General features: G+C 38.8%; 1 protein-coding gene across 2 annotated transcripts in view; it reads right to left on the reverse strand.

The window, feature by feature from the left end:
• SRBD1 (S1 RNA binding domain 1) overlaps positions 1 to 16,169 on the reverse strand; it is a 179,665-nt gene that overhangs the window by 136,022 nt on the left and 27,474 nt on the right. For both annotated transcript variants that reach the window (XM_040993200.1, XM_040993201.1), the window contains exons 8-11: positions 10,903 to 10,999; positions 8,994 to 9,129; positions 7,107 to 7,210; positions 3,811 to 3,918 (exon numbers count right to left, since the gene is read on the reverse strand). In XM_040993200.1, coding sequence (XP_040849134.1) covers positions 3,811 to 3,918; positions 7,107 to 7,210; positions 8,994 to 9,129; positions 10,903 to 10,999 — 445 coding nt within the window. The remainder of the gene's footprint in view (positions 1 to 3,810; positions 3,919 to 7,106; positions 7,211 to 8,993; positions 9,130 to 10,902; positions 11,000 to 16,169) is intronic.

The raw sequence follows: 16,169 nt of genomic DNA on the forward strand, positions 1-16,169 counted from the left end.
AGACAGGTTCTTAAAGAGGTCAACAAGGCTCTCTATTTTGTGACTCCTGCTTCTACCTTGTCTCACTCTCATCAATAGATATTTCAATGTCACCTTCTCACCCTAATCCACTCTCCATATCTATCCCTTCTGTCATTCTAACAGTAAGGAAACATGACCATAAAACTAACAGACAATCCAAAACTACATCTTACATCACTTTCAAGTTTCACTAACAAACTTATTTAAAGTTTTTTAAGACTTTCCAGGGGGAAAAAAAAATATATATATATATGTGCATATATATATTTCATGATGGGTTTAAATTCATCTCCTTAAAAGTTCTCAATGCATTATCTCCCCAAACTTCTAAAAACAAAAAAGCATGTCTTTGCTATTAGACCAAATAAAAAATCCACACAATTGGCTACTAGAAAATTGAGAGTACAATGGCAATTCAAAGCTCAATTTATATCATTATTGAGAAATAACTGCTTACATAAATAAAGATGAAAATAGCCAACTAATGTTTTTCTAGCTTAATTCCGTTTCTTAAGGTTTTTGTACTTCTACCTGCTATTAGTCACTACAGGTATTTCTCAAACTTCACTTTTAATTTTACTGTCAGTCTTACACAAGATGCCATGATAGTGTAAGAGATATACAACTAAAAAGACAAGATCTCAGGCCAGTGAGGTGGTATATCTGGCTTATCCTTCACCTAGTAGTGCCCAACAGCCCACATGGGCTGTCAGTCTTACACAAGATGCCACGATAGGTGTAAGAGATATACAACTAAGAAGATCTCGGGCCAGTGTGGTGGTATATCCGGCTAATCCTTCATCTAGTAGTGCCAACATCCCACGTGGGCTGCTCCATATCTGATCCAGCTCTCTGCTTATGCCCTGGGAAAGCTGTGGAGGACGGCCCAAGTCCTTGAGCCCCTGCACCAATGTGGCAGACCTGGAAGAAGTTCTGGCTGTTAGCATCATATCAGCTCAGTTCTGGCCACTGTGGCCTTTTGGGGAATGAATCAGCAGATGGAAGACTTTTTTCTATTGTATCTCCTTCCTTCTCTATAAAATTGGCCTTTCAAATGAAAATAAATAAATGTTAGGGAAAAAAAAAAAAAAGACAAGATCTCCATCCTGTAAGCCACTGTCTGGTCAAAGAAACAGACGAGCAAAGGCAAGCCTTAAACAGTGGGAAGGCAGATAAACCAGGAAAACTTTGTAGAAGAGATGTCTGCACAGAGAATTCAGGAAGGAGAAAGGAAAGAAAGGAAAGAAAGGAAAGAAAGGAAAGAAAGGAAAGGAAAGGAAAGGAAAGGAAAGGAAAGGAAAGGAAAGGAAGGAAGGAAGGAAGGAAGGAAGGAAGGAAGGAAGGAAGGAAGGAAGGAAGAAAGAAAGAAAGAAAGAAAGAAAGAAAGAAAGAAAGAAAGAAAGAAAGAAAGAAAGAAAGAAAGAAAGAAAGAAAGAAAGAAAGAAAGAAAGAAAGAGCGAGCGAGCCTACTAGACTAGAGAGTGGGACAAGACATGAGAGGTAGGGAGAAGACACCCTAGATAATGGGAGCAACTAATCTCACATGCTAAAACAAAAAGATATGAGAGTCTCACAAAATTAGCAAAAAAAAAAAAAAAAAAGGGTATTAGAAAATATCAACGTATGAACTTTCAATGTCTGTACCACAATAACCGTACCTTTTAATTCTTTCTGGAGTTCCCTTATAGCTAGAGAGGCAAAGAAAAAAAAAAAGAAAAAACAGGTCTAAAACGAGTCATTAACAACTGATGGAATCATGACTCGTTATGAAGGAATATACTATTGAAACAACATGGGGAGAAGGGGGTTGGCAATTGAGAGGGGGGAATCCCAGACTCTATAGAATTGTACCATAAAATTCAAAAAATTCAAAATAAAAATTCAAAAAATAAAAGGGTCATGTACTCCTCTAAAAAGTCTGGATTTTAATCTGCAAACAAAGTCCACTGAGAAACTTCAAACAAACAAACATGAAACAACGGAACAGAAATGTTCAAATGCCAATTTGGAATATGTAGGTAAAGACAAGACAAAACATAGAGATCTTGTATTATTCTAGCAGAATAATCAAGACAAAAAAATAATGATTTCTGGGGCTGGCACTGTGGCATAGTGGGTAAAACCATGGTCTGCTCTGCTTGCATCACTTATGAGGGCTGGTTAATCTCCTGGTTACTCTGCTTTCCATGCAGTTCCCTGCTAATGGATCAGGAGAAGCAGGAGAAGATGGCCCAGTGTCACCCATGTAGTAGACCCAGGATGGAGCTCATGGCTCTTGCCTTCATTGCAGCCACCTAGAGATTATAAACCAACAGATGAAAGAGCTCTCTCTTTGTAACTCTTTCAAATAAGCAAATAAATCCTTTAAAATATTTTTTAAATTATGTCCTGAACTAAGACTATAGCAACAGAAAGTAAAATTCAACATATATTTTTAATAAAATATAGCAAAATAGAGAAAACCTAAGATTGATGAGAAGTAAATGTGCAAAATAACATATGGGTGAGAGCTCATGAGAGCCACAGAAATAAGCAAGGCAGAAGTAGGCTCTGTAGTCAACTAAATGAAACGATTAAATGATATAGTCTATGTAATTTAGTGAACGCACTAAAATGCAGGAAAGTATCAGTTAACAATGATCATCTTTTTTTTTTTAAAGATTTCTTTATTTATTGGAAAGTCAGATATACACAGAGGAGGAGAGACAGAGAGGAAGATCTTCTGTCCGATGATTCACTCCCCAAGTGACAGCAATGGCCGGTGCTATGCCGATCTGAAGCCAGGATCCAGGAACTTCCTCTGGGTGTCCCACACAGGTGCAGGGTCCCAAAGCCTTGGGCTGTCCTCAACTGCTTTCCCAGGCCACAAGCAGGGAGCTGGATGGGAAGTGGAGCTGCCAGGATTAGAACCGGCGACCATATGGGATCCTGGGGCGTTCAACAAGAGGACTGTAGCCGCTAGGCCACGCCACCGGGCCCAAAATGATTATCTTAAACAGTGAAATTATTTCAGTTTTTCCCTTCAGGCCTTACCAACTTTTTCAATTTTTCTACCACTCGAGAAATTTCTTATGAATTTGGGAAATACTTTGGTTTAAAAAGACTATTAGGCATTTCTGCCTCTCAACTACTATTTAGGTAAATGTTTCTGTCAAGAGAGATAACTGAAGACAATGTCTGCAAACTAACTTCTGAATGAAATAAGGTATTTTTTTAACCCCTGGCGTTTTTAAAAAGAAAAGAATTTTTGCTTGCCTACTGCTAATGGAAATAAGGAAAGAAGTATAATACTCCCAAGCCATTCTGTATATCACATGTTAATCAACTTATCCCACAAGCAATGAAGATACTCAGACCAAATACATGGAAAAAGGTCAGAAGTAACAACAGATTATTGCAAGCAATAGAAGAAAACAAAGAAAAATACTACAAGAGAAGCTAGTTTTTCCCTTCCTTAAGAATGAAATTTTTATTTTCAAAATTTATGCACTATCACTTAAAGGAGATAATTCTTCACACTGACATACAATGAAGTAAGTTGCAAAGGGAAAACTGTTTTAGGGAGACTACTAGACTAAAATGAAAATGAGATTAAATGACATTGCTAAAAAGGACACTGGACAATGGAGTTCTCTCTCTCTTTTGCTGTTCCATGAGGTGGACAGAGTTCCTATCAGTTGCTTCACTCTTGCAACTGACCACAACAGCCCAAGGCTAGGGGTAACGAAGGGAGCAGAGAACTCAATCTAGGATTACCTTGTGAATGACAAGAACCCACACAACACATACCTGAACTCTCTACAGAGAAGAGGATAAATGAGGCGTTTGAAGGAATCATCCAGTGAATTATATAAAATCTTCATTAACTCCGGTCTTGCAAAACCACGTGGTCTCCACCTGCAAAAAAAAAAAAAAGCTCATACTAAAATCGACATAAAAACGAGACCACTAATAGAATCCTGGAAGAATGAGGATAAAATATAGAGGAGGAAAATTGATATTGAAGCTGAAGTAACCCAACCTGTGAGGAGACGGTCATGGTGTCTGGAAATTATTGCTGTAACATCTCGAGGTTTTATTTTTAAAAACCTGGTAAATACAGTCGACATAAATTCAACGCAAAAACTTTCTCTTCTGGGAAGAGACCCCAAAGCATTATTAACAATGGCTAAAATCATAAAATATAAGTAAGTCACCAGAGAATCACTACAACACTGCTATAGACTGAATTACATCCCTTTTCAAATTCATAGAGTAAATGTCAGTCATCAGCTTGACAGTCTTAGGAGATAATTAGATTTAGATGAGATGATACCAAACAGTGCTCGCTTTCTCTCCCCCTCTATCATACGATGACATGGGTGGAAGGCAGCTGTCAGCAAGCCAGAAAGACAGCCAGGAAATGAATCAGCTGGCACCCTGATACTCCACTTCCTCTTCCAGAGCCAGAAAAAAATAAATTTCTGTTTTATAAGCCACCCAGCTTGTAGCATTTTGAGATGGCAATGGGAGCTATGACAAGTACTGCACCTTTTCCTATTTATCTCTTACTGAGAGACAAAGTAGAATGAACAAAGGACAAACTATTACAGCTGTGGCTTCTTGCCATTCTTGGCTAGAAGATATTCTTCTGTTCGGGCCACACTGTGGAGCATCTGCATGCATATTATAGAATATGTAAACACCATAGAACCAACTGTTAGTAGACAAAACAGAAAAATGCAAGCTGAGAAGACAAATTCAGCCCTGTCCTTTCTGTTTTTATGCAATTCCTCTTTCTTTGCCCTTCAGTAGTTCTTGAAAATATTGATGTTTTAAAATATTAATGTGTTCTAATAAAAAATTAATATACTTTCTCAAAGGATATTCAATCTCCCTACTTATTTCAGTTTAGGTAATAAACTAAACTGCAGGAAACAAACATTTAAGCAAGTATGATGTGTTGTACCAAAGGTTTTAGAACACTAATTAAATTTCTTCCTGCACAAACACAGTTTCACTCTTTCATTTCTAAGAAGATGCTTTTATGCATGACATGTATTGTTCCTTCCATTCAAATCCTTGCAGATGAGCAAAAGAATCAAGGCAAGCAGAAGCCTAGACTGGGCCAGGTTATAATACCCACCAGCATATATGTGGGTCAGGTCTGGGAGTGGGCCAGGCTGGGTCAGTTTATAATATCCATTGGCAGATCTAAGAACCAGGGCTGGATGCAAGAGGGGCCAGGAGAGGCCACAACACCAGTTAGTTCATATCAGGGCCAGGACTGGAGGCTGGCACGGGCTGGCTGGGTCTGACTGGGCTGCAGAATCCACCAGCTTGAGCTGGAACTGGGGACAGGCTGGACTAAATCAGGCTGGAGTACCCACTAGTGGATACCAAGGTGAGGTGAGCTATGATAGTCAGGGGGAGGTAGGTACTGGGTCCATGAGCCCCAGGGGTGGGAGTCTAGCAGGGACTGGGTTGCCTGCCCTGGGTCCTTGGCTCATCTGCAAGATAAGTGGCAGGTCCATGAGCCCCAGGGGTGGGAGTTCCAGCATGGCCCAGGTCACCTGGCCCAGGTCCATGGCCCACCTGCATGGTGTGTGCCAGGTTCATGAGCCTCAGGGGCGGGTGGTCCCAAGTTGCCTGGCCTGGGTATACTTGGCTTGCATGTGCAGTGCGTGTTGGGTCCATGAGCCTCAGGTGCATGGGATCTGGCAAGGCCCTGGATGCCTGGCCAAGGTCCTTGGCCTGCCTGGTGGTGGGGGCTGGGTCCGTGAACCCCTGGGGCTGGGGATCCAGCAGGATCCGGGTCACTTGGTCTGGATTCTTGTCCCTCATGCACGGTGGAGCTGGGTCTGTGAGCCCCAGGGGTGGGGATCCGGCAGGGCCCTAGTCGCCTGGCTAGGGTCCTTGGCCCACCTGCGAGAATTGGTCCTCCTCCTAAGATGGAGTAGCAGATACAACTGGCTCAGATCCATGTGGAAGATATGGAAGCCCACTGAGCCCTGCAGGAGGCATTTGTACCATCCCAAAGGAAGGAAGACAGAGCAAATGGGACTACACCAGCCAAACAATGACAGAAATTTCTGGGCAAATGCAGACTCTGAGGTGGACTGTGTCAGCCAATGGACTTTGAAAGGGTTTCCTCATCCTTGGATCGGTTAGATTGATAGCATTTCAGAACTACTGAAACCATTCAGCGGAATCCTGGCGTGTGCCCCACATTGGGACCTGACTTGATATTGGGTGGCCATTCTCCATCCCTGAGTTCTGGAGCTACTGGGAGGCTGGGTATAACTTTTTCCCTTATCCCTTCCCCAACACTTTCCCTAAAACAACAAAGAGAAGCAAAAAGTTTGGAAACAGTGATTACACCCACTTTTCACTAACCCATCCCACTCTGATCAATTATGTGAACATCATCTAAAATTAAAAATAAACTAAAATAGGAAGACACAATTCAGAAAAAAGATACCTCATGAAATGGAGAACACATTCACATGTTTTATCACAACTATTTTATTAGTCCCTTACTATGCCTAACATTCCAAAAAGCTAAAGCTAATCATTAAAAGTGCTATACAAATGAACACTATTTTTAATAAATTATATGTTCATCAATTTTTTTGAAAAATCCAAGTGTTAACTTTGTCTTGAACGCAGAAAATATTTCAAATAAGTTACATACTGTATGTTCAGAGATTTATACTATAATATTCAATACACTATTTCACTCAATCAGACTTGAATGGACAAAAAATTTCAACTACACTACAAAGAGTAAGATGCTTCCATTTATTTTCTCACAATGGATGGCATGCTCTTCATAAGATATAGACAGTACCATAAAGCTTTCAAGCAAAAGTTCCTTTTCTTAGAAATAATCATTACTAACTATTCCTTCTGTGTCTTCCCAGTTATTTTCTATTTAAACACATACAACATGTATACTATTAACGCAAAAAAGGGTGTCTCTATATTGCCTGTCACTTGCATTTTGTTATGCTACATAATAGTCATTTCTCCACATAATCATATTTAGGAATCTATGGAGTATTTTAGAAAAGAGAAGAAATTCTGTAAAAAATCTATAAACTGACCTGTTTCGGATGCACCACCTACAGAATTCATTTTTCACTCCATCAGAAATGTTAACCTTCACTGTCAGTATCTTCAAATTTTCTCCACGGTTAATTGCCAGAATCTGAATGAACAAATATATGACACTATTAAACACACCCAATATATATAAGGGAGAAGAGAAAAAGTTGCAGAAGGAATTTGTAAAGAGAAAAATGACTCAGACTTGTCCAGGTTTGAAGAACGAAGAATTTCAATATCAGTATGAGATGATCCATTTAAGATAAACACGTATGTTTAGCTATATTTGTGTTAAGAAAACGCAAAGATAGATGATCTTGAGGTAAGTGTTTGATGCAAGGAATCTTGGAATATCTTCATCACCTATCAGATTGTCTGGGTTTGAATTCTAGCTCCCCTTTTAGTGCACAGCCTGGAAGGCAGCAGGGTCAGCCCACATACTTGACTTATATCACTAATAAAGGAGGTCCAAATGGAGCTCTGGCTCCCAGCTTCAGGCTGGCCCAGCCTCACCTGTTCTGGGCATTCATGGGAAGAACTGGTGGGTGGAAGAAATTTATCTCTGCTGTCTGTCTCTTTGTCTCTCTCTCTCTGCCTTTCAAATAAATAAATTTATTTGTTTTTATACCACAGTTTCTGCAGAAAAAAAAAAAGAGAGAGAGACCCATCTGATCTGTTGTTGGAAGAAAGAGAAACAGCCCTACGACAGGCTCAGGAAGAGAAGCATAAGCTTTAGATGTCTGTCCCTGGCATCTTTAATTCACACGAAATTCCAGAAAAAATGTGCGATTAAAATCTGAAATCGTGCTGTTTCTCTTTATCTTTTTTTTTTCCTTCTGCTGCAACTCTTATTAGCAGTATAAAACAGCATCTGGATATTTGTTGACCAAAATGATGCCAATTTGTAAATTAAAATGCCAGTGGCAAAAAAAAAAAAAATCTTCAACTCAATAAGAAAGAATGAATTATCATGAAAGAGGTTCAATACCATTAACAGTTGGTTACCAGGAAAAACCACAGAGGTCAAGCTTGAGACAGAGAATGTGACATACTCAAAGTGCTAAAATAAAAACAATATCAACCAAGAATTTCATATCCACAAAACTTAACATTCAGAAAACATCCTGGAGACCGGCTAAGTAACAATGTAAATATACTCAGCTTTACAGGTCTATATTCCAGAAAGTGGTTAGAATGATTCACTTTATGACACAACTGAAAATAATTTTAAAGGAGAAATTAAGACTCCTTAAATAAACAAAAATCAAGGGAATTTGACACTGAAAGACCTGCCCTGCGTGAAATATTACAGAAACTTCTTCAGGCTGAAGTGAAAGAACACAAACATACCAGGAGTAAAGAATATTGGTAAAGCTAGCTAGATGTACAAATACATATATAATATATAATTAAACATATACATATGACGCCATACATATATAATATATAACCCCTCTTTTTTCCACCATATGATTTACAAAGTCACATTCTGGAATATAGATAGAGCCTGTAAATACACTTAGGAAAAAAATCACTGAACTGAAACATGAAATCAGAAAACTGAGACTAAATCAGAGGTATTTATTTAACATAGAAATAATCCCAAATTGAGTTCAGATCCAAGTATTCTAGGAAGCAAAGTCTAATAAGAGAAATACCACCCAGAAAGTCAATATACCTAAGTTGCAATATAATCAAACTCGGCTAGTAATTCTCAGTGTCACCACCTTCTCTAATCATCACTTGTGATATGGAAAGAATTTGGCAATTTTAAGAATCTTTATAACGAAGAAAATAAAATACACAAATCTCCTTAAACCCCTAGTAGATAGGCAAACTCAAAGTATTATTATTACTACTATCAACATGAATGAACAGTTAGTTACCTGGTGATGTTGGATATTTCTTATATTGCATGAAAAATTTTGATAGAGTTGAAACTTGTCAACATCTTTCTCATTTACTTTTTTTGAGGAGACTTTTGCCAGAGACGATTGTATACAAATATATCTATTTTGGCATCTATCCAAACATACAAATGTTAAAAAAAAAAAAGAAGCAGTTATCAACCTGTATTTTAGAATATGACATACTGAAGTATGAGTAACAAAAAGAATAATCCATTATCAAGCAAAATATGTTCAATGATGCTCAACTATGAAAACAAAGTTATTAACCTATTAAAAAAGGAGTTTGGAACAGCTTTTTAGCCTTGCAATCAAGACCCCTATGTCCCATAGCAGTGTACTTCGGTTCCCAGCTCTGATTCCAGCTTCTTACTCCATGCAAACCATGGAGGCAACAGTGATGACCCAGGTAATTGGGTTACCATCACCCAAGTAGGATATGTGGACTGGGTTCCCAATTTTTTACTTCAGCACTTTAGGCATTTGGGGAATAAGCTAACATATGGGAGCTCTCTCCTATCAGTCTCTCTCTTCGTCTGCCTCTCAAACAAATATATTAATTAAGTTTTGAAAAAGGAGAACTCAAGCGTTCATAGGTTCCACAGTTTTATATACTAACCCAATCTCCCCCATAAAATACCCAAATGAATTCAGATTTCAAGTTCCATCTGTAGGCAGCCAAGAGGCTCTCATCTAAATATTATCCTTTCCTTACCACATAGTTAGTCACAGTGAATTAAAAGTCAAAAAGGAGGGAAATAAAAGGATATATCAGATGGCTTTCAATAGCAATTTATAAAATGGAGCAAAAGTGCAACACCATAAGTAGCTATAGAAACAGGTTTTAAACTTATGTTAGAAAGAAAGAAAGAAAGAAAGAAAAGAAAGAAAGAAAGAAAGAAAAGAAAGAAAGAAAGAAAGAAAGAAAGAAAGAAAGAAAGAAAGAAAGAAAGAAAGAAAGAAAGAAAGAGAAAGAAAGAAAGAAAGAAAGAGAGAAAGAGAAAGAAAGAAAGAAAAAGAGAGAGAGGGAGGGAGGGAGAAACTTAAGCAATTCTCATACTTCAACTCACTCCTTCTGGAGCACTACAAAAACAGAAACGTTCTCACCCTATATTGACAAAACCACTGGCCAGCACAGTAGTCAACTACTTAGAAGACAGATATATACTCTCTCTTTCACTCTCCTCTGGAGAGGGGTGAGGGTTGTGGAGACAGTGAAAGGAAGAGGAGAGCCCCTGAAGAGGCAGCTTGCCTTCTCTTCTGATACATAGCAGGAAAGAGATACACATAAAAAGAATTTTGTATTAATTTCTTTTTTTAAATGAGGTATAAAAGCCATATGCCCAAGTAGCTCCATGTCAAAGATCTATCTTTTCAGAGCTGGCTCCGGGATGCATGGAAGAGCTGCTTTCCCCAACAGTCAACAATGAGTTCAACACACCGACCCATACCTGATATCATACATTATCAAGTCAACTCAACCAACAGTCAACACCAGAAATGAGAATTATAAAATTAAGCACATACCTCAAAATGAATATGCTTAATACGAAGCTCACTATAAAACAAAGTGTACCGTAAACATGAATCTCTGCCTGGTAAATACTGTGCAAGGCAGTGGTTTTTAAACTGTTCTTTAGAACCCATCATTGAGTGTCTCAGTATAAAGAGGATGAGTAGGCAGAGTTTCAGGCTCCCTGCCCAGAATTCAATTAAAACTACTTTTATCTGTATTATATATTAGGGTTCTGCTGTTTGAACAAAAAGTTCTGATACTTTAAAAAGCCAAAAAGAAAAGGTTTTTGCGAACACTGGCATTAGCATTAGCCATGTGACTCTTAACAGCACGAGTCCACAAAGCAGAGAACTCCATGAAAGAGTTACTCACAATTTCCGAATGAAGTCAAGTGTGTCTTTGTCTTTTGCAATCATGTCTGCTAAAATATGCTGCACTCCTGTTTCAACATCCTGCAGCATTGAAAGCCCTTTAGAAGGGTAAGAGGAAGAACAAACACAAAAAGTGCTAAGATTAATCTTAATGTTTATAATGAAATCACACTAAATTAATTCCAGTCAAAATAAAATCCTAAGGGGGAAAAAACTGAAGAAAGATATTGTAGCAGTGACTAGCTTATAACAAAAAGCATGTTTCCAAAGCAATACTAGAGACACTTCACATGTTATATGGCCTAGTGCGAACAATGCAGCTCCAGAACCAGCTCCCTGGCCTAACCCTGGCTCTACCATTTATCAATTGTGGGATCCTGTACGCTTTTGAATTCTTTGTACCTCATTTCCCTATAAAAATCAGATAATGCCACTACCTCATTCATGAAGTAGCTGCAACAACCAAGTATGTTATACGAAATATGGAGAATAGAATTATATCACCAAGCACACTCTCTCACCTATTAACAAAAACTTTCCTTTACAAAACAATTTTCAAATACTCCAAATAGTAACTATTTAAATTTTTCAAATCTCATAAACAATCATACACTTGTTCATTTTCACAGTTAATCTGTCTATAAATGATACACTAAGTCCCCTACTGATGCTTTGCTTTGCTAATTTACAGTAAAGAGTTTTGAACATCATGCCCCCTGTGACACTAACTTACACAATGAGATTTATTTGCGTAGCTTCTTCATTCCTTTAATCTTTTTGCATCAAAGCTGTGTTTTTTTTGTTTTTACTTTTTACATTAAAGCTTAATTTCTTTAATTAAAGCTTAAGTTAAGCACTGTACGTTTTTCTGTGAGTATAATCTTAATGGACAATAGGTACAAAAGCTAAAGAGAACCAGAAAATAAATTTACTGAAGCATAATTAGTAAAGAAAAAAGGTAACATTAATGTTAATTACCAAAGTAAATGTATTACTCTTTTAAAATTACTTATTTTCTAATTTTAAAAATGAAACTTGGTCACTCAAATTCATAGGAATTGTATCCACATTTTAAGAAAATTTAAAAATTACCTGACAGTTGCATACATGGATTCATTTTTTAAAGATTTATGTATTTTTATTAGAAAACAGATATATATATAAAGAAGGAGAAACAGACAGAAAGATCTTCCGTCCGCTGTTCACTTCACTGATCCGAAGCCAGGAGCCAGGAGCCTTCTCCGAGTCTTCCATGTGGGTACAGGGTCCCCAGAATTTCAGTCATCCTCCATTGATTTCCCAGGGCACAAGCAGGGAGCTGGATGGGAAGTAAGGCAGCCAGGACACAAACTGGCCCATATGAGATGCCAGGCACACAAGGTAAGGACTTTAACCACTAGGCTACTGTGGCAGGGCCACATATATGGGTTTTAAAATGGCTGTGGCACATAGTCAGCATTTAATAAACATTCATCCTGTGTAAAATATCTCCCTAAAGAAGTCTCCTGGTAAGAACTGTGTGAGCTAAGTTTTGAAGCCCCAAAGCACCACACAGCAACACTACACAAAATTCAATGGCAAGAATGAAAATCAGTAGCGAGGATTAAACCTACCATGTGAAAAACTAATAGAAGCAGATAACAGAAGGAATTACAGTCTTTGCTGTAATAAAAGGCCTTTGAAATCCTCCATGACACTATGGAAAACAATTTGAAACCTAAAATAATCAATGTACCTTATGTAACTAAAAGTGTGCTAGGGCTCTAGAGAAATGTTTCATATAATCTAAGGATCCAAAAATAAAATCATACTGGGTACTTGTTACCTATAAATTTCTATATGGCACGCTTCTGATACTCATTAAACTTTAAAGCACTACTCCTCAGAAGGAGCTCTGAGCTACCTTTAAAGCAGTGGTGCTCAGTGGGAGGTAGACATGAACAGAGTCATTTGAGAAGTTCAATCAAATATCATACTCCCTTTTGCAGTCCAACCAGGGTGAAAAAGGGTTAGAAACAAAGTCTTGTGTGTTTTGAAAAACCTCCTTCCTTCATCAAAGAGACCTGTTCTTTGTGGCTTAATACAGCCAAGGATAACAAGAGTTCCAAAATTTTAGCATCTCAATGAAATACAGAGCAAACAAGGTGCACAGAGGCAGTAAATCACATCCTTTTCCTTATAATGAAACCTTTCTGAGAGCAGACTCTCCAAAGCTCCAGACGCACAACACAGGTGGAAAAGCCAACATTACTTTTCACTTCATCAGCACTTAGGCTAGCTCTTCTTACACTTAATACAACACTAGCTACTACCCCCTTGCACGCAACAGAAAGATATTCAGAATCACCTAGAACATGTCCATTTTGTGGCACAGTGTAGATTTCCGATTCAGATTAAATTCTGGTTAATCTGTGACAATGAGGGAATGTCTTCCACTGAGAAAAAAACTGAAGTATCTGATTTAGAACGTGGGCACCCCTGCTGGATAACTACTTCCATTGGAAAGTGAATACGGATGGGGGCAGTTCAGACTAGGCAGGGCTATAGCACCTATGGGCCTCACGGTGAGCTGACTGTTCTGACTGGTGCAAGTTAAAATTAGAGTGGGTTGAGGGGTGTTTGGGCTTAGCCACAGCGTTAACTGGCAGAGGCTGGTACTAGGAGCCAATTCTGACAAGTCAAATGCCAAAACTACCTGGAGACGGCATACTCTGGGAGTGGGTGTGACCTAGTAGGGAAATAGTGGGCACCTCCCTCAGGGTTACCACCCTCACTGGACAGCATGAAACCCAGGCTAGGAGCAGGGGTGGCTTGACAGAAAGGCACCTGCCAGTGGGTGTATGGGCTGGATAATAGGTTGGTTGGGTTGAACCAGGCTTCAATGTCCATTGACGTGTGCGAGAGCTAATTGGGATGTGGGACAGACTGGACAAGCCTGCAGTGCATACTGGCAAGCATGGAAACCAGGGTAGGGGGCAGAACTGGTAGGGGTTTTGGGGAGTCGCCCCAACTAGGCTGTAGCTCCAACTGGTTTGCATGAAGACCGAGTATGAAGTGGGTAGAATCGAGCTGGACTACAACACCCATTGGTTCACAAGGAAGACAGGGCTGGAAGCCGAACGGACCCAGCAATCGCAACGACCAGCATATGCATAAGCTGGTTGGTGTGACGAACAGTGTTGGAGTCTGTACTAGCAAACTCACTCAAGAATCAGATCTGGGATCAACTCAGATGAAGTTTCTTTGGATATTTCTCCAACTGAACTGCTGATCTTGGAACCCCAACCATCAAGAGACTGTCAGCCAGTAGACTCTGAATAGGTTTCATTACGGTTGGGACGGAGAGATTGGCAGCAATCCAGAACTGATGAACTATCAAAACTGTATGAGCAGGACCCTTGGAGCGTGCCTCATGTTGGGGATCGGGGATGAGTGGGAGGTAGGGTGGGGCTTTCCCCTTTGTTACTCCCCTAACCCTAGATACAGGGCAAAATGATTATATTAGTGTGGAAACAATGATATTACCCACTTTCACCCTGTAGCCCGTGACCCTTTGTACCCTAATAAACTAAGATTATTAAAAAAAAAAAAAAAAAAAAAAAAAAAAAGAAAACACAACAATAGGATTGAAGGTGATCAAGACTATGTGTTTATCACAGAGAATGACCAGACAGAGTGGGAAACATTCTAAACTAACTTTAAAAAGCTGTAACTGGGCCCCGTACGGCAGCCTAATGGCTAAAGTACTTACCATACACAGCCCAGGACCCCATATGGGTGCTGGTACTAATCCTGGCAGCCCTGTTTCCCATCCAGCTTCCTGCCTGTGGCCTGGGAAAGCTGTTGAGGACAATCCAAAACCTTGGCACCCTACACACATGTGGGAGACCCAGAGGAGATTCCTGGCTTCAAATAGGCTCAATTCAGGTCATTGTGGCAAATTGGGGAGTTAATCATTAAATGAAAGATCTTCCTCTCTGTCTCTCCTTGTCTCTGTATATCTCACTTTACATTAAAAATTAATAAATCCTTAAAAAAAAGAAAAAAAGCTGTAACTGGTTTGGAAGAATAATGAACTCTCCTACATACTTGATCAGGGCACAGGAAAAAAACATTTAAGGAAGTAAGGTCCTGATGTATCTGCTAATACTACAATGCCTGTGCCGGGCCCTGAGCTATCCAAATGATCAGAGGTATCACCAAGCACTCATTATCATGTATCCCACAGATCACCATGGACAACAACCAAGAGAGATGGTTGTGAACAACACAGAATCCATGAGAACTAAAGAGACCTTTGCACGAAAAACGATGGGAAGTAGAAGGAAAGAAAATCAACCATTATACCTATGCACATACAACATTTTAAAAGCTCTAACATTTCAGTCAAGTGTGAACTGTACCATGACTGGGCACAGACACTTCCTTCCAGGGTTAAGCTTAATACTTGGCTATACATTCTCAGCTACTATGAAGGTATAAACACTGTGACCACTGAAAGTCCAACTATTAACACACATGAAAAATTAAGGAAAGCAGAATTTTACTCTTTGACCCATGTCCAAATTCAAATAATCCTATCTCGCTTTTCATTATCATTCCTCATTAGACACTAATCTATAGTTTATAGATACATTCTCAATATTTTTAATTATAAAAAAATTCACATTTGGTGGATTATTTAGAACAGAAACAGGTATGGTACATAATTCTTACCGTTTAGTACATTGTGTTGATTTTGTTATCAGAGACTGCCCCCTACAGACAGCTATAGCCCAGATTATTTCAAAATTAACAGAAGGTCAAAAGCAACCAGAATCAGGGTTAGGGGATCCAGGAGGACATGTAGGCTATGGGGCACACACTTGAGCATTATACATAAGTATGTACTGAAGTACAAACCTGAATAATTTTAGAGCTGCAACAAACATAATGAGGACTACAGGCAGTATATTGTATAGTATATTGGACATTCACACAGAGTAGTAACTGTATATACTATTAACTATAAAAAAAATTAAAATTAAGTATGTAAAATGACAGGCCACATTAATTTGCCCGATTATTACATACAGCATTACCTGATCAAATAAACATTTAACTGTGTATGCTTTTATCAAAATATCATGCTGCCCACCCTTATGTATATACATTTTTAAAATATAAAAATCAACACTTTTTTTTAAAAAAAAGCAGAGCTCACTAGAGCATCCATCTTCCCAGTCCTAACCGAAAACTCCTGGAAGAAGCTCCTATTGCCCAGAAAGT

The sequence above is a fragment of the Ochotona curzoniae genome, unplaced genomic scaffold, assembly GCF_017591425.1.
Source record: "Ochotona curzoniae isolate NIBS_2020 unplaced genomic scaffold, NIBS_Ocur_1.0 contig_883, whole genome shotgun sequence".
Lineage (NCBI taxonomy): Eukaryota > Metazoa > Chordata > Mammalia > Lagomorpha > Ochotonidae > Ochotona > Ochotona curzoniae.